The sequence below is a fragment of the Actinia tenebrosa genome, unplaced genomic scaffold (genome assembly GCF_029948245.1).
Source record: "Actinia tenebrosa isolate PJP-AT-01 unplaced genomic scaffold, QUT_ActTen_1.0 PGA_scaffold14__42_contigs__length_11649687, whole genome shotgun sequence".
Classification (NCBI taxonomy): Eukaryota; Metazoa; Cnidaria; class Anthozoa; order Actiniaria; family Actiniidae; genus Actinia; species Actinia tenebrosa.
In genome coordinates this window covers 2,957,731-2,977,185 of record NW_028292574.1, presented here as the reverse complement: position 1 = coordinate 2,977,185, position 19,455 = coordinate 2,957,731, and the positions used below count along the sequence as shown (strand labels likewise).

Sequence of the window (19,455 nt, the reverse complement as noted above, 5' to 3'; positions counted from 1 at the left end):
GTGACGGCAGGAGCCTCCTAAGAGAAGCAGAATACCCGTGATGGAATAACCTTCTCACTTTGTAATATAATGTCAACCGCGTTATTGAAAACTGTTGAAGAGGCAGCTATTATTACTTCCATCGTTGCAGGTATTGGTTGGGTGGGTAAGAAGGTACTTAAGGAAGACTTTACTGAAGACCCAAGCAAGAGCTTCGCTAATTCTGCTAAGATGACCGCTGCCGTAGGTGGGGCCATTATGGTAAAGGATTACCTACGGAAAGAAAAGTACCTTCCTAACATATAAGTGGCTACCTTGGTCGCAGGCGGAGTTATTGCAGCTTTAGCATTTACTGGAGCCAAGGGCACTAGGACACCAAATGTGGTTGGATTTCTATAGGTTTTTTCCCCTTTCGATTATTTGAATTAAATTAACGTTATATACTTGTTTACTTATCTTGTGTCCGTGTTCCTTCGTTGTCTTCGCTCGCTGTTGTAGTGCAGACGTTTTCATTCCAAAGGTCAAACGGTTTGAATAGCCTACGAGCGTTACTTCTTTAACGGCGTTCCGTACTTGACTCTGTTTGTACTATACCAACAACAACGCGACCGCGCGATGCTCCTTACGTCAGTAATATTCAACCGTCCAGTTAATATGGTTAATCAAATTCACCTTAAGTTCCATATAGAGCCCCGGGGTAGGCTACTAGCCTGCTTGCCATTGTTCTCTCGTCTGCTCGCTTAATCCAATTATTTTGAAAGGTGGGGTGGCAGTGTGTTTACACAGCGATGACAGATGCAGCACCAACGCTACTGTACGAACCACTGCCGAGCCTAGACATTGGGTAACATGATCTCCCTCGGCCCACACTCGGACCCGAACGCTAGTAATTCGAACCGGAAGACGTGACTACCAGATTACGGACTCCATAACTTAATACACTACAGGACACTAGAGATTTAAGTACCATCGATCAACTACAACAACGCTATTACCACACACACTGAAATCCCCACTCTCATGCGACAACTTTTACTCAAAGAAACTTCCCCTTTTGTATCATAAACTACAATAAAGGAATTATTTGTACGATATTTCGAAATTGCTATCTAATCTTCATTTGTTTACTTGCTTGCACACGTCCAGTCAACGTGAGCGTGACCTAAAATGACCTACTGGTCGAATTACCAACCGTCCTATTAATATTTTTTGAACTGTAACTGTCAGATCGTTGGGGTGGTGAAGTTATATTTCATCTCGTAAACAGTACCCTGGGTTCAAGATATGCTTTTCTCTAATATTAAAAGGTAAGTTAGTAATTTTCTTTGCAATTGAAGCAAATATGTTTTTGATAAAAAGATTGATTTTCCGTTTTGTTTGTTCGCTTAATATTTTATTTTCTCATGAACACTAGTGTGGGCCGAGGGAGATCGTGTTACCCAATGTCTAGGCTCGGCAGTGGTTCGTACACTAGCGTTGGTGCTGCATCTGTCATCGCTGTGTAAACACACTGCCACCCCACCTTTCAAAATAATTGGATTAAGCGAGCAGACGAGAGAACAATGGCAAGCAGGCTAGTAGCCTACCCCGGGGCTCTATATGGAACTTAAGGTGAATTTGATTAACCATATTAACTGGACGGTTGAATATTACTGACGTAAGGAGTATCGCGCGGTCGCGTTGTTGTTGGTATAGTACAAACAGAGTCAAGTACGGAACGCCGTTAAAGAAGTAACGCTCGTAGGCTATTCAAACCGTTTGACCTTTGGAATGAAAACGTCTGCACTACAACAGCGAACGAAGACAACGAAGGAACGCAGACGCAAGATAAGTAAACCAGTATATAACGTTAATTTAATTCAAATAATCGAAAGGGGAAAAAACCTATAGAAATCCAACCACATTCGGTGTCCTAGTGCCCTTGCTGGAGCTAATTATGGTGGTCAATATTTGGATAGATTAGTCAGAGGCGATCATAGTGGCGCTGCTGAGAGGAAAAGGCATGATTTGGCGCTGGAAAAGTATCAAAAGGATGTGGCAGCTTGGAATGAAAAAAGACAAGCTTACAGGGATTGGTTGGACAAGAACTACGCAGATAAGATGCAGGCAGACAAGAACTTCGAAAATACGGACTACGCTTTTAAGCTTTATGCGCAGACGCATCTGGAGGTTAGGCTAAGTAAACCTCAGTTTAAGAATTACTACCAGCCTTCAAAAAAACAAAAAGATAGCGAACTGGTCTTCGTTGGTATCGCAGGGCTGGCCGGAGGTGCAGCTTTGGCGTGGGCACTGTAAAGTGCCTTTAATATAATGATCGTCTTTTTGGAAAGCGACAAGAATAACTTCACCACTTATTTGAATCCCCCCATCAAAGCCCATAAGGTTCGGCTCATAAGTTGCTCTTTGTACAATTCTTGGTATAACTTGATCAATGGCATGGTCACTGAGCATACGGGAGGATCTAACTATCAAGGCGTAATGCTGCCAATGGACATTACACCCCAATCACGCTGGCAAAAGAATTAGCTAAGCACGGTTATGCTCTCACCACAGGATTGCCGCACGAAATGACTTTCAAGCATAACCTACCTAACGATTACTCAGTAGTCCTAGGAAAAGACGATGCATTGGGATCTTTATTAGGTGTCTCAGGCAAGACGATTACCAACACGGCCATACCCGCGAAATAGAAAGTTGCATCCTCTTATGAAGTCCATTGCGATTTGGTCCACTCAGTCTCGGTTCCCGAGCCACGCGAGGGAACAGTCGGAAAGCCCTCTCATTTGATGTCAAAATTCCCGCCCAAGGGCAATCCATTTGACCTGGTAGAATACACTCCCATTTCTTTAAGCTATGACTTGTCTTGCGAATTGGTGTCGAGCATAAACATCACCATTAAAGTGGACGGAGAGACGGCGGACTTCAACGGGCGAAAGATCAATCTCGTCTTGGAATTCATATAATGCCCAGCGTAGAAGACAAACTCAAGAGGATTTACTATGGGCCGGAAGGCTATTGGAGAGGAGCGTCAGCTATCAAGAAACTTGCAGCCGCGGCCAGGGTATCAGAAGAAACGGCCAAGAACTGGTTAAAAAAACAAACCCTCTGGCAGGTTTATCTTCCCGTGCCCAAGTACATTCCCAGGCCCAGCTTCACCGTAAATGCCCCCAATGAAGTTCATCAGGCGGATTTGCTTTTCTTACCGCACGACAAGGTGAGAAGAAAGACCTATAGATACGCTTTGACCGTAGTTGATATCGCAAGCAAATACAAGGACGCCGAACCCATAACCAGCAAGGATTCTGGGGAAGTCGCAGAAGCCCTAAGTAGGATTTATAAGCGCGTTTTGAAATGGCCCAAGCTGCTGCAAGTGGATGCGGGAACAGAGTTCATGGGCGTGGCTACCAAGACCCTGAAAGACCACGGCACCAAGATTAGAAGATTAGAAGAGCCGAAGCAGAGTACCACAGAGGTCAGAGCATCGTCGAAAGATTCAATAAGCTGGAAGATCCATCCAAACGCAACAGGGAATGGACTCAGAGGCTCCCCCAGGTCATCGCGGCCTTGAACAACGAGGAGGCCAGGGCCATGGGAATGAAACCCAGGGATGCTATAAAAAAGAAACACGTGGAACACGAGTCCTACGTCAGAAGTTCAAGGGCGGTCTTCCCCCAGGAAAAGAGAATAGGCGATGTCACGGTTCGATATCTCTATGAGCCAGGTGAATTAGAAGGAGGATCCAAAAAAGCTACGGATCCTAATTGGTCTTTGAAAACTTACCAGATCCAAAGTGCAATAGCTAAGAAGGGTCAACCCATCTTGTATTATCTTCATGATGGTCCCACGCGTGGGTTCGTCAAAGAAGAATCTCTTACCATCAAACGCTGATAAAGACACCTTCTCTTGAGTAACGCTATGCAGCTGATGACCATAGCTGCGTATGCTGTTCATCTTGTGTCCTTGTTCCTTCCGGGTCTTTAAGACCTTTAAATATGAATCGTGGGTTATGTCTTTCTTAACCACATACTTTTTTACGCCTTTAGCTTTCTTATTTACGCCATCTAATTTTAACACGCTGTACATCTTTGTTTTAGTCCCACGTACTCTACTATGGGTTTCCCCTTCATCTCATCTTTCATCTTACCTATCACCTTTTTATTCTTTGCGGAGTAAAGGAATCTGTCTTTGGGGTATTCGCTGGTGTCGTACTCATCAATGTCTGGTACGCAGTCCTTGTAGACGTCTTCCGTCATTACTTCTAGTATTAAAAAGTCTGTGTCCGTGTAGAACAGTCGGCATTTGTCGCCGTACTTTGGTTTCAATTTGTCATAGTAAAACTCGTACATGAGCAACTTTGATAGGTCTAACACGGTAAACCCCGTGTATACGAGTTTGTTCAGGAATAGGTTCGCTTTCTTCATGTGAATCACATAGAAGTTCAGCATCTCTACGTACCTGACGAAACCTGGTTGCGACACGTAAGCTTCAGCTTCCTCCTTTGTGCTAGCTATCTTTATGCCTATCCTTTTGCGTATGTTCTCCATGGTCTTCCCAAATACGCTGTTGTTCATCAACTTGAATAGGTTCTTCTCAAAGTCGTTCTTTGCCTGGGTTCTCTTTTGGGTGTTAAAGTCGATGTAGCTACGCATCCAGGTTTCCTGCGTAAACTTCAGGACTCTGTGTATCTTTGTTATTCTCATACCATGTCTTACGTAGAACTGCAAATTCCTGTAATGTACTACATACTTCTTTCTATTCATTAAGTTCATGGTGAGTTTCCTGTACGGTTTGTACCCGGGACACATTTCTTTCTGCAGTGGACTCAGTTGCTTAAAAGGTATCTCTATTGCTTCTGTTGCTAGCGGGAATTCATTGTGTGAATCATGCAGATGCGCGGGGTATTCTAGGTCTACTTCTAAGATGTAACCTTTGTCGTCTTCCTTACCTACCTGCATGTAAAAGTCCTTTGAACGCAATTCTTCCCACTCAAAGTCGCGTACGGGTAAGTATTGCGACATTGCCCAACCATAAAGGTTGTTCGCATCTAAGTAAAATATGTATGAAGTGGGTTTGTCTGGGTCGTACGTTACTGCGGGGTTGTTCGCTTTGGCGTAGCGCCTGCTTGGACCGCAAACTCCACCACGAATACCATCTTCCATAAACCTGAACATGTCGTATTCCGTTAGCAGGTCTAATTGCACATTCGTCTTCCTTAACAAGGCACTCCCACTAAGCCCCGGAGCCGTGAAAAAGTTGGCTGGGTCCAACCCATAATATTCCATAGCCATCTTTCTAAAGCTCTGGAAGACGTCTGCTAACAGTACTACGTGTGACCTTAAGTAAATGTCGTGGTAGTCACCCATGTTCCTACAGGAGTGCTTCTCCCACACGTCTAACGCATGCTGGTATTCTTCATCTTTTATGCCGGATTCGGTTATGGTGCTGTAGAATGCTTCCTTCGGTGGTAGGGGCTCTTCGACCTTCTGCCAGCTGCTCATGTATTCGTATGGGTAAATTCCCTTCCTTTCTGCACCGTATTCACTGGAAATGGGAAACTCGGTGTTGTATCTGACTAAGTTGGCTAAAGAGTCTGCCATGAACTGCTGTGAATCTAAGAACTTTAGCTTACCAACAGTTGCAGACATGTACCTCTCTTTGTTGTTGGGTATACACTTCACCTCAGACCCGTCAGTTCCCTGTAGTAGTAAGTGACTATCGTAACCCCTTAAATTGTGAAAGAATACGGGTATCTCCATTTCTGGATTCACTTTAGTATTGCATCTCCAATGCGCTGCTCCTATGTACTTACCCGTTACTTGACAATAGTCTATCACCTTATCCACATAGAAGTCTTCCACAAATGCTTTATGACAATCAATGCAGTGGGTAGAAGGCTTGTCAGGCTTTTCCCCCTTCCTTGCATACCTACCACATTTAAAGTGTGCTTCTCCTAAATACTTCCCATCTTCATCCCACGCTTTCTTGGCTCGTCTTCCAAACTGTAATAGTGTCTGTTGGCATACGTGACATCTCTTTGCCTTAGCAAACGCTTCCTGGTTCTCTTTGGTAAATACCATCTTCTTTGGACGCCTTAATTGTTCTCTTATCTCTTCCTCCTCTTCTCGCAATGCTTCTAGAAAGTAGCGTCCTCTTTACCTTCCTTTCCGACCTTACCCAAAACTGTCTAACGTCAATTTCACCGTTTCCGGGTATTGACATTGTCTTGAAGTTGCTTTGGGATTCCATATATAATAGGAAATATTATATATCTAGTTCCAGCTCCTTTTTATATCATCGTAGTCATACTTACAGTCCTGACAATGCCAAAACAACTTAACCTTAGTCAGAAAAGACTTACCACACATACAATCATAGCTGCTCATACATTTCGTCTTTCTCATCTTTAAATGCTTCTTCAAATCTGCTTCTTTCTTAAAAGCTCTACCACAACCTTCGCACTCCATATTTGGACACAAATATCTTCACTTCGACCAGTACTTTACGCGGATAATACCCGTACTACCCTAACTTGACGCGGCTAATCCTCGGGTGGTCAACTGCGCTGATACCCCCATCCCCTATACTACTCACTTCACGGCCCGTGTATGGGCGATGTGAATACAATAAGTGAAAGGTCAACCATATGGAATTTTCCCAAAAATGGTCTGTATGTTTTTTCTGCAGTAATTTGTTCTGTGCTGACATTATATACATATAGGCATAATACATGGCAAACAACCTGCAGTATGTAACATGTACAAAACCCTTTATCAAACTTTTTTGAGACAGCTGTATAAATACCGACAGACACGTTTTACTTTTTTCTAACATTTTAATATACTTTTTACTATCCAGTTCTCGTTTTCGAAATACAAAAAATGAATTCCTGTTTTTCATGTATATTTCTGTTATGCGTTAAAGAACTGGAAGAGTGAACTATATATTTAGTACTGACTCCCCCACGATCAAGGCCGATTGGTTAACAGCTCTTAATACTGCTGTTCTTAGACTTGGTAGGTCAATCAGTTTTTTTTTCCTTTCCTTCCTGTTATTTTTTTCTTTCTTTCTTTCTTTCCTTTTTTTTTTTTTTTTTTAATCTTCTAAGTTCCTTTGTCTTCTGCCTCGTTTTGTTTTAACTCTTGTTTATTAATGTTTCAGCTCCAGAAAATAACCCAGGCTGGTATCTCCCAGAGGATGATGGGACAGGAGGAGTGCCTGTCCTGCGTCGCAATATGCCTCTTCTCAAAGACAATACTGATTTGTTTCTTTTGAATCCTAAGGCCAGGGTAAGATATCCGTGGGCCAGCCATGTACTGCCATTATTCCATACCCCTGTTAAGACCTAGAAAGCGTGTGTTACTGTGAGACTAGTTGCTAAGAAACTGGGCTAATCATGGCGTGCTTGCAGTCTAGGTTTAGAAGATAGACTCTCCACAGCTTCCTTAAACTGAACAATCTTTAGTATTTGGACACACTGCGTAAATAAATGGATGTCTGTCTTCAAGCTCATTCTACTTGCACGCATAGAAGAAAATTTTTCATTTTATTTTAAAATCCAAAATCTGTAACTCCCTCATGCATGGCCGGTGTAAAAAAATATATATATACAAGACATGCAGTGTTGCGTTACGCATTCTCGGAGGTCACGCATTCACCATGCCAAGTTTTGAAACAAATATGATTGTTTTAAGTAAGTACCGAATAATTAAGCCTTACGCACGACATCAGTAGTTGCTTGATTTGGTTCCCGTGGGCCACAACTTTATTACTTGTACGACATAACATAATCTTTGCAATGCAGTTTATTTTATTTTTCACATTTCTTTATACAGGTCCAGGGTATAGTTAGTTGTCCAGATGCATCCGACCCTTTACCTGGTATCCATGACAACTACAATAACCTGTGGTTACTGTGCGGTGGTGGGGACAGTGTTGGATTTGTTAACGTAATTAGTGTGTCCTCCTCTTCATCCCCCAAGATTGTCGAATCGTTTCATGTCTGTGATTCCCAGATCATGTGCGGTGAGTTTGTCAAGAGAACCTGTGGTGAAGACAAGAAAGTAACGGGGCCTATCAGTGGCAAGTTTGGTTTTCCTTTCCCGACTGTCTGGCTTGGAACCCAGTCAGGAAAGTAAGTGATATTCATGTATCATTCAGGGGGTTAGATGGTCTCTGCTGGAAGCCATTTGAGTCATGTCTTGTAGTACTAGATCATAAAACCATTCAGTTTAGCTGAATGTGGTTCCATTTCAGATAACGTGTTTTACTCGATCAATAGTGCTTTAGGGAATCAAAGTGGTTCTTAGAACAACTGCACTTTCAAGCCCCTGAAAATATAAATTGGCCATGTTCGATGTCTTGAAATTCACACTTGATTGCAAGGCTTTAGCCGTAAGGTACTTCATGTATGGTATAGACACGTGGATAACCAAATACAATTATTGGTAGCAATTAAATAACGTATCATATACGACGTTCCTACCTTTAAGGAAATTTTGGTAAAAATGTTAGACAAGTCAGTACCCTATTCAACAACGTATTAATGGAATCTATATAGAGATTATCACATGTTAAGAGCTTGATATGGTTTTTATTCACGAGTTTCCATATCATATCACAAACAAGCGAGTCCGTGAGCTTTTTAATATCTCTAACGAATCCTTTGCGAACGTGGCCGCCTATTGCGCTTACATGTGAGTAAGGGCATAACCTATAGCGTTATATTCCCGACATTTTAATATACTGTTTGGAAAATAACGTTCTCAAAGTTGGATGCTGAAATTGATGTATGTCAAAAGAGCAATGTTGAATTTTGTCCAGGCACGGAAAGCTATTAACGAATGTTGAATCGCGGAACTCGAATGTTGGACGAGATTACAGCTAAGTTGAAATCGAAATCTTCAGTGTCGGAAAAGCAACTAACAATATTGCATTGCAAGTGAAACACTGAATTCTTTATTAGAATGTTGAAAACCTGATGTTGAATTTTGTCGGGAATAAAACACCATAATAACCTAATAGCGTTTGAAAATCTCCATTTCTTGTATGCTAATCTGTTGAACACTATTTATTTTTTAGAATTTATATCTTCAATGGTGTCGACTCTGAAAGACGATACGTCATGTCTGTCAAATTACCTGACTCTGTTCTCGCTCTAAAGTAAGCCATTGTATTACCATGGTTACCATTATCTATGCAATGCAATGTAGGTCTAAAGTTGTACATTTCAATCGGTACCACCAAGTCTCGACATTGTTCTCTGTTGTTGGTCATGTTTGGTAGTTGTATCTAGCAGTACCACCAAGTCTTAACATTGTTGGTAGTAGTTGGACATGGTTGGTAGTCGTATCTAACAGTACCACCAAGTCTTAACATTGTTGGTAGTTGTTGGTCATGGTTGGTAGTTGTATCTAACAGTACCACCAAGTCTTAACATTGTTGGTAGTTGTTGGTCATGGTTGGTAGTTGTATCTAACAGTACCACCAAGTCTTAACATTGTTGGTAGTTGTTGGTCAAGGTTGGTAGTTGTATTCAACAGTACCACCAAGTCTTAACATTGTTGGTAGCTGTTGGACATGTTTGGTAGTTGTATCTAGCAGTACCACCAAGTCTTAACATTGTTGGTAGTTGTGGGACATGATTGGTAGCAGTGTCCAAAACGTCCCGTCAAGTCTTAGCTTGTAGTGTTAAAATCGTCTTCTGACATTACCAACAGAACTGTCAAGAGAAAAGTGTTTGCGAGTCTTGCAGATGGAAGTGTTGTCGTGTTCAAACCAAATAAAGGTAAATGGCTATCAATATCTGTCCTAGAGCCTCTCCTAAAGACTGTCAAAGCAGTTAGTGCAAGGGATCCTTAAGTTTGTAATCAGTCAACAAACTGTTTACGTTGATATGAAAAGATTCTTTTCATTCACATTTACTTTTCATTCTTCTAGATGGTATTTGGGACTTCAGCAAGCCTAAAGCAATTGGCCTCAGTAAGCTACCAGTAATGAGTATGGCTCTAGTCAAAGTCACAGGAACCCTGTGGTGCGGTAGCAGTAATCAAATCCACGTGCTTGATTACAAAAAGGAAATAGTAATGGTAATGAGTTAAACTGAGTTTATCCCTCTTCATCACTGTAAATACAGCAGAGCATGCATTACGCAGCTCAGTGAGGTTGATCTGAAAGCAGTGTGAAGGCGCCGCTGTACTCTCCAGTATAGTGTACAATGACAAGGCAGTATTGCGATGTTGTCACTTCTGTCGTGATTTTAAGCACGCATTTTCACAATAAAATGTTTGAAAGGTAACAGTTTTTCAGGAGAGCCGTTGGTATATACCGTGCTGCTTTTAGTGGCTATTATATATGACGTTATTATTCCTAGTCAGTCAAAGATAGTTCTACAGATATTGGTTTGCATATAAATAATGGTCTGTCGGTAAGGAGTTATTTTGTTCAATTTTTTAGAACGTAATCGACGTGGATCCCAGCTCCAAGGTAACCGTTCGTCACCTCGTGTGCTATGGTATCGGTGTTTGGGTGTCTCTATGGAAACAACCGACAATTAAGCTTTTCCACAGCGAGACGATGAAACATGTTCAGGACATGAATATAGCGTACACTGTTAATACCATGCAGAATGGTAAGGGGATCAGTAAATATGAAAATTTGAAATTTAATCCAGAAAATTATTAATTCGTTTGTGATGTTACTTTATTTTAGATATTGATTCTCAGCTGGAGAAAATCAAATCGACTAAACTGTGTGTGACATGCATGGTGGCAGATGAAGGCTTACTGTGGGTGGGGACAAGTGTAGGTCTTGTACTATTGTTCCCACTCCCGCGCCTTGATGGAATCCCACTGGTGTCGGGACGAGCGTGTGTATCCTTCCATGCATACCATGGACGCGTACGTAGTATGTACCCTTTAAAAAACAACCCAAACGCCGAGGTACCTATTGGATCAGGTTCGGGGAATAAGAAAAGATACCAGCTGTTCAAAGAACACGAGACGCGGGATGCCTGTGTTCAGACTGACGCAGGGATTTCTGGGTCTAGTTCTTATGCTGCAAATGGTCCTCAGCCGGCAAGAAATGGTAAGCAGTCGCTTCTAGCTTTATCACAGTTACTACAATAACCACCCATTTATCACAGATATTTAGAGAGATGATTTGAAAGGCCTAGCCCTTTCAACATATTATAGGCTTAATGTAATTTTGTTTCCTATCGATAAAACAGGAAATGCAAAACCTAGTATGTCGTCGAAAGCACCCCGAGCAGATGCCGATGATGAGGAAGATGACGAAGATATACATTCGGACGACGACTTTTCTTTTGTCGAAGACCAAAAGAATTATGTACCGCCAGGGACATCTTTGACAAGCAGTTCAAACTACACAGTACGAATCGGAAGTACACAAGGTAATGGTGATATTAATAGTAGTGGTAAATTATCCAATCAGATTCCAGATTTAGCGGACACGGATTTTGTTCAACTGATGGAAGATTTTAAAGGCTTTGGCACTTCTCCAAGTGCCTCGGTTCCAGACCCTCCTGATGTCTCGGCAGTTTTGATAACCGGAAGTATCTCCAAGGAGCTAGATAAAACCGAGGACAGCACATCTACAAGAAATAAGACCACGAAGTTGCAGAATGGCGAAAGCGCCTCGGCCGAGAATAACAGTATGGCAACAGCTGGTAGTTCTCTATCACCCAGTAGCGATAGCAGTTATAGCTTGAAACCTCAAGGTACAGCGCTCGGAAAGCTTTCGACTGAATTTCGAGAACGAGTTCCCTCAACAGGACAATACGTTAAACTGAGTGAAGCTCAGAAAGATGCCAAAGCGATAGGTGAAGCACTAGATGTGGGTAAGCCAGCTGACAACAATGATGTTAATCAAGTGGAGGATGTGAAAGCAGTAGATGATGCATTAGACGCTGCCTTTAGTGATGATTTAGATAACACAGAGAGTAAACCAAGTAACGTCACTTCAGACAGCCTCGGTGAATCTGCGGATTATGTATCGTTCGTTAACTCTTCCCCAAGGCAATCAAACATTCGTGATTCAGATTCTGATAACGAGTCGATGAAGAAAACCAATGACAGTTGTTCTTTATTTTCCCCTCCGTCCTCTGATGCCCAGTCTCCCGACAAGGGAGAAAGTAAGAAGATTGTCAACTTGAAGCCAAAGCTCAAATATCCAGTCCTACTCGTCACGGCTGGGGAGGGACATTTGGATCAAAGACGTAAGAAGCAAGAGACAAAAAGTACAGAGCCGAGAATCATGATATGGCAGATCAACTGACAATATTTTGCGTTTTTGTTAGAAGACATTACTTTAAAAAAAAAAATTATAATCTGATCAAATCTCTGTAATGGTATGCAAATATTGCGGCAGCGGATTGGATTGAAGGCTCCGCTTTCTATGCGCACTTAGAATATAGCTCTGTTTTCAAATATCTCCAATCTAGGGAATGCTTTCAAAATGTAAATCAAATGTAAATGTCCGTTTACATGATGTACCACAATGAGTTAGGCAAGTTTAGATATAGAAAAGGGTAGGGTGTCAGTATAGAGCGTTTTCATTCACGTGAGAAGGCAGCCATATTGCTGTACCAAACAATAGAAACTTTCTGCACAGTTTTGCATAAAAATAACGTTCAATTCTCCGAGGAAAGAACATATATGATACAACAACATGGCCGCTGTGATGTCACGTGAAAACGCTCTATAATAAAGGGGAAGATAAGACTGTCCGGGCGGAGTACCCCCGTACTTTGAATTACCTACCGACGGGACAAAAACCACATCTTTTGTCACAATCAACCAATATGGCGACTATGACGTCACCTGCACTGCATGATTTTTTCGCTTTGCGGAGTGGCACCTGTTTTTTTTCCGCGGCAGCGTTCCTCTACGAAGGACCAACTGGCGCACTTGATCGTGCTCAATTTTACTGACGTTTGTCCCTCAATTGAAAGATGCGCACTAGACATTAGATAGTATGCAACAGCAGAATCTTAAAAACCGCATGTTCACGAACAAAGTAGTCTCTAGCTTCGGTAGAGTAAAGCCTGGTTCTCGCAAGCAGACGTAACTCCATGTTTCTCACTATTAAAAAAAGGAGCTCAAGAGAACGAAAGATTTTGTTTTTCGTTCGTTGGCTTGCGTTGTTAGTGGAAACCAGGCTTTACATTTTGAAATATTCATTGATAAAGTTTTTTTAGATGATTTTATTAATATAAATTGATATATTTTTTATTGGCTTAGTATTTTAAATTATCTTATAATTCAACAATGTATTGAAGATTGAAACTTGTAATATTCAGATAATATAAAATGTAAATAATGGGACAGTGTCGCTCTGCGGTCACTGGTTGACAGCAGGACTATATTTTTCCCCAGCCTATAAGAATGACTTGTTATTTTCTACTAAAGCCGGTAATTATGTTTCGCTGCTCAATAAACGATAACAATTTGCTACGTATTTTCTGGTTTCCATTTTTACGCCGAATCCTCGTTACGTTATTTGCTTAGGTCCAAACCCGGCAAAATGGACAAAGTCCATTGTAAAAGTCCAAAGTAAAAGTCTCGTAGAAGAGATAACTAGCTAAAAACTAGTGTGAGCTGGCGTCGGTGTTTCTAATGAAACAGTAATGATAAAAGGGTAAATTATAGACCGTGAGAAGATGAAAAAACTTACTGACGTTTCGGACGCTAGTCCGTCGGAGTAAAAGAGAATTTTTTATAATTATTTATCGGTTAAAATGCGAGTGTTTGGAAAAATAAAAAACCTTGTGCTTTGAAACTATTGGAACACCAAAAACATGCAATTTATTACTGGCTGCTCTATCTGTAAATAGCGTTTTAAGATATTGCCGATTTTTTTCTGACTCTGGCAACTGGCAACGCCTTGTATTAAATACCTTAAGAATTAACAAATTGACATCAGATTTTTATGTGTCTGTCCTCTTTTTTACGATAAATTGCGTCATCACATTGTCAAAGTACATGTAGTGTGGATCCGCATACTACTTTGACAATGTGATGACGAAATTTATTGTCAATAAGAGGACAGAAACATAAAAACCTGATGTCATTTTGTTTTTTACAATAACAAAAACGATAAAACCTTCTAATTTTTACTGATCAAAACAACCAACGGAAAGAGCGCGCGCTCGTTGACGTCAGCTTATCTGTCTGCCCTCTTATTGATGATAAAAAATAACCAATCAGCGCGCGAGAGATTTCTAAAAAAAAGTGAGCGCGTGCTGTGTGCTCTTATAATGCACCTGCTCCCAACCGATCAGAAGTGGGACGGCGCTAATAATAAATGTACGGGAGGAAGGTGGGGCTGGGTTATAGATGTTCTTTGACACTACAGCATACTGATTTAGTCAAAATAGTCATTTTAAAATTATTTCAATTTTAAAAATGATGGTGATAATTGTTCTTAGTTGTCTCCTTAAAAAGTACTGTGCAATTTGTGCGCACTTCATTACATCAGGGTATCATGTTAATATTTAGCATGAACTTATCGAAAATGGTTTGAAATGGTGCCAAGAATCACAAGATATTTGGAAGGTTCCAAGTATAGTATGCTAAGTATGCTATCAGTGATCAATTACCTGTCGTTGCGGTGGTCGCTAAGTTCATGTCCCCCCATACTCGAAATGCAGTGTCCTTGAGCAATCATTAAAAGCATTTTACACATTAATCAAATGTCTGTAGGGATTTACGTACATTAACCCTTGGTTTTCGGGAAGCGGTTCAGCTTGTTGCATTCCTGAACTGCTGTTAATAAGTGATATGTGTTTGTGATATGTGCAGATATGTGATTATAATCATCATTGTGTCTTGGGTTCACCTAAATATATCACAGCACATTGATGTGATTAGTTTCATGTTTCTAACGCCATCTCGTCTAACCATCCGTCTAGCTCTCGTTTGTCTCAAAAGCTCTCCTCACCGGCCGTCCCAGTCTGTGAATTTGTCTGTGTCTAACCAAGGTACAGGCGAGACTTTAGCTTCCTGCTTGTCTGTTCTAGTGACTTTTCACTGGACTAGCGTTGGAATGTTGCCTTTGGACTGAACTATCCAAACTAGATCGTTTTTCGCGGGCTTTTTTGGAACAGCTATGCTTTCTTGATCAATTGCTTACCTGAGGACCTACTGGTCTGTTAACTCTTAACATTCTTCGCATACTTGCCAATGTTGACCCCTTCTCCTGATAGTCTTGATTAACAATAAAGATGCTATATCTATTGAATAAGGGCGAAAGACGTTTTTATGAGGTCACGAAGTTTGCGATACTCACTGACAATCATACGCCAGTCAAAATTATTAGGCATTATTAGTAGTTATTTTAAGGATTTAAGTCCTCTTTAATGAGACATAAAGACACAAACTAGACGAAATGTTATCTCTACTTTATAAAAGAAAATGAAAATATTCAAAGTCACAATATGCAGTAGCTTTTAAGATACACAAAAGGGAGTATCTTACTAAGTTCCAATTACAGTACGTCAGTACTTGCTTTCCAAGCTTTCTATATTAAGAATTACTTGTTGACAAGCGCCCCGGGAGCGCAAGTGACGCTGACATCACTTTCATAAAGAAAAGCACGAAAACTAGATGTGGTACTTTAAAGAGATTTTGATTTAGATTTCATTTGAGTTTATCCATCCACCGGTATTAGGTCACGATCGCCATATTAATTGCGTCTGCTTAATGCTGGCGCCAAAACGTCTAAAGAGTAGTCGAGTATTTATGTTGTATGATATCTAAGACGATATTAATCTCTACTCGGTGCCGTCCGTCGAGACAAAAATAACTTTAGAAAGCCATCAACACTAAAGGTACAAGTCTTTAGGAGTACGTGCTTCCTATTGAACCTTGTCGCCTACAAGTCTGAGACCCTTGGAAAGACTGAATAGGAAAAAGGTCAGTAACAAATGTCGCTCAAATTTTATCCGCATCAATTGACTAGAAACGCCTTTTTGGTAGACCTCTTACCTCGGTTATAAGAACTGGCCTTGGAAAAACAAGGGCGAATTCAGGGGGTAAATTGGGTGACTCCTCCCCCCCCCCCCCCCCCCCCCCTCACATTATGAGATGTTGAAATCGTTCTGGAAAGAAGTTGCTTTCATTGGTGACGACGTCCTTAACGGCGGCAAACCTGGAATAAAAGCTTCTGCATGCTTTCTGATATCAAACTTATCGACTTGCAAGTTCAGTATTTTATTGGACTAGTATATTACGTATCTTAGTCTTGTGAAATGATGTGTTGTGTATTGGTTGTGAGATCGGTATTGTCTTTACAATGAGGAAGAAAACATTACTCAAAACTGAGAAAGACAAATTACATATTTGTGTGGGGGGAAATGTATCAAGACTGAGTAAAAAATAAAACCCTTTATACGAATTGGTTCGTGGAATGCCGGTCAACTGAGAAATTCTCCTCTGACTTACTGCAAATCCGCATCACCATGGAATACATCCAGAAGCATTTTTTGTAGTGGCAATGTTTGTGTGCTAAATATGATGATACAGGAAAGATAACAGTAAATGTACAAAAAGTATTATGAAGGTTTTCATTGGGAAAATCTGTCAATCTGATTTGGGAAAAAATGTTTTCATTGGATTAGTACGAAGTCGTGGGTCGTGGGTACGAAGTCGTGGGTCGTGGGTAAAAAGTCGTGGGTTCCATTTTTTTCCCCAAATTTCCAAATTTATCATTTCTTCACTATTCTTCTAAAACGAGATTGTGTGGCTTTCTTCCTGTAAATTCGCGAACTCGACTCGAAGTATTAACGTAAAGCTTATAGCTTTTTGTCTCTATTATTAGATTATAGGTTTTTTCATTAACCGGTAACGTCTATAAAATCCCCAAACTTTGCTGTCCTCAAAATTAGCTAGTCACGCAAATCTTGACCTCTTGTTTGTCATTGGTAGTTGTTAAAAGCAAATATTTTGAGTTTTGGCTTGATAATAGAAAACGAAAGGAGCATCTTATCAGATATTTCCATAAACTTTACACCAACAATTTGAAGCAAAAATAGACTATGTGAAAAGCGATCGAATTAGAAGTGTGTTGAGAATGATTCGAAATTCAAAAAAGTTTTTGTAGTGTCCACACAGCGTGAGCAATGCAGAGTAAAATCTAGGCTCTTTCCAGTCGCACCCAATAAGAAAAGATACTAGATCTCTCGTATACATTAAGACATAAAATCAAAATTTAGTTCCAATAAAACTGAATAAAAGGTTTGAGACTGGTGATGAAGATGAAGATGGAGACACGTGTTGGAATCTCCTAAACCGGCGATTATTCATTCCATGTAGTTGGTGGACATGATTTTTTAAAGAGCTGACTCTATTGGAATTTCCACTTTCCTTATAATTTAGGTATGGACCCGCAAAATCAAGAATAAAACATCGTTTTGATTATACTTACATCAAATCGGTTCTTCTCTAAGTTAGTGAATATAACTTCTTTGACCTTCCTGGTATTTAAGCCCAACTGATACGCTCCCGCTGCATAAAAGCAGTCCCTATCAACCTTGGAGTCGTAGGTAACGGTAAACCCCGCACTTTCGAGTCGTTTACTCAGGATTTCCATACTAACGCAGAGAACTACTAAGAAATAGTGAAACAAGCTTTCCCGCAACAACAAAAAACATAGAACGAGGAGAAACGCGATGCCGAAAACGCAAATTTGCTGTCCATCAACTTCACACGTTTGCAGCCGCTTGTCGCTCTAGTTTCTAGGTAACATCTTGATAAAGTCCATTGAAGACTCCTCGTTGAAGCGAGACAAGGTAGAAGACTAGTTGTTGTTTTTTCTTCTTTTTCTTTTTTTTTCCCGCCAAATTTATGTTTGAACAGTAAGGCCAATATAAATGAAATGTAAGAAAGTGCTAAAAGGTTTTCCAGGCCACCAATTGGTGTATTTTTATAACACTGTCACGCAAATCAGACACAGACTACCTTGCACAACCCACAATTACACCGAATTTATAGGAACAAAGCCACACGATTTCGTTTTGGAAGTATAGTGATAAATTTAACTTTATAAATGACTTCGTACCCACGACCCACGACGTCATACCCACGACCCACGACTTCGTACCCACGACCCACGACCCACGACCATTAGGCAAACTCATTAGTTGACAATATCCAATCTTGATCCTGTTATTAAAAAAGTTGTTAGCCAAAGAACAGTCTAGAGTCGATATTATAAATCCTGGTTGCACCTCCACTTTCAAGAATCCAATCTTTCACGTTTTTAGTAATAGGACGTTTGCATAATGGCGTCATTTGACTCCCACTACCAAGATGTATGCTTTACGAATTTTCTTTCTTATTTCAATTTGTATTCCCTCATGAGAATAGTAAGATAATTGGTGCTAATTAACTGAAAAAAAGAAAGTGTGCAAGGGAATCTGGTAGTAAAGGTCAATGACGCCATCGTGCAAACGTCTTATTGACCCAATCCAATATTTTCCCACTTCAGTTCACGTGAGATTCTTTGTTTGAGTTGTATCTATATTCATATGCTTTCTAATACTCCCTCTAGGGATGGCTCTGAAATGGGAGGACAGTGGATTAGGTGTCGGCAGATTTGACTACGATACTCGTCGTGACATCGTGACGGAATCACTCCACGTCTACACCTATATTAAAAGTCTTTTTGCATGTACTGTTTGTTGTATCTTACGAAAAGAATAGTCATAGAATAGTTGAATCAAAATAACATTTGCTTTGAGTACAAACAAAAATCCATTAACCATATCTTAACCCACGCCCGAAAGTTCGAGAAGCCTACAATATAGGGCCAAGTGGAATTAGTGCCATCATTATTTTCCAATTAATGCATTCGAAACAAAACGATCAAAGTCGTCAACGTGATTAGTAAGACTGCTTATTGTAGGAAAACTGTTTTGAGTCGTATATGCTTTTTCACTCTCGTTAGTTATGTGCGATAAAGAAAGAAGTATCACTAGCATAAATACAAATTTTTTATCAAAAACTACGATAGTAATAACGATTAGCTGAAAGGAGACTTGCGTGGCTTTTTTAAACGATCGAGAATCAGGAGAACACCCACACCGACTCTTGGACAACGCAGAGCACTTTTTGTAATTACATCCCTTGAATACATTATCGTTTAAACATTTACAATAGGGGAGACTGTCTAGCACAAAATAATAGCAAAGAATATGATTGTAGAACTGTGGCACGAGTACCCTAAATTAATTGACTAACGTAATAAAAATGAGAAATAAAGAGCCGCGCGTGATTGGTTTGAAGTGAGTCCGATATGATAGGGTTTTGTATGGTCTTTATACGAAACACCACTCGAATGAGCTAAAATTGGTCGGGTTTTCTAGAAGATTTTTTTGAAAAGTGATGTCTATGTGTGGAACCTTCAAACACGACGGCAATCAGACATCGGGTCCAGAATTCTCTCTTAGTTTCTCTTGCAATT

The 19,455-nt window shown here is 40.5% G+C and overlaps 1 protein-coding gene across 1 annotated transcript in view; it reads left to right on the top strand.

The window, feature by feature from the left end:
- The window catches only part of LOC116301985 (uncharacterized), a 37,777-nt gene extending 24,325 nt beyond the window's left edge, over positions 1-13,452 (top strand). Inside the window, exons 15-23 of the mRNA XM_031711161.1 lie at positions 6,901-6,992; positions 7,138-7,265; positions 7,812-8,110; positions 9,058-9,138; positions 9,696-9,763; positions 9,916-10,064; positions 10,432-10,606; positions 10,687-11,061; positions 11,204-13,452. Of these exons, the coding sequence (XP_031567021.1) occupies positions 6,901-6,992; positions 7,138-7,265; positions 7,812-8,110; positions 9,058-9,138; positions 9,696-9,763; positions 9,916-10,064; positions 10,432-10,606; positions 10,687-11,061; positions 11,204-12,270 (2,434 nt within the window). The 3' untranslated portion in view covers positions 12,271-13,452. The remainder of the gene's footprint in view (positions 1-6,900; positions 6,993-7,137; positions 7,266-7,811; positions 8,111-9,057; positions 9,139-9,695; positions 9,764-9,915; positions 10,065-10,431; positions 10,607-10,686; positions 11,062-11,203) is intronic.
- Positions 13,453-19,455: the final 6,003 nt, after the last annotated feature.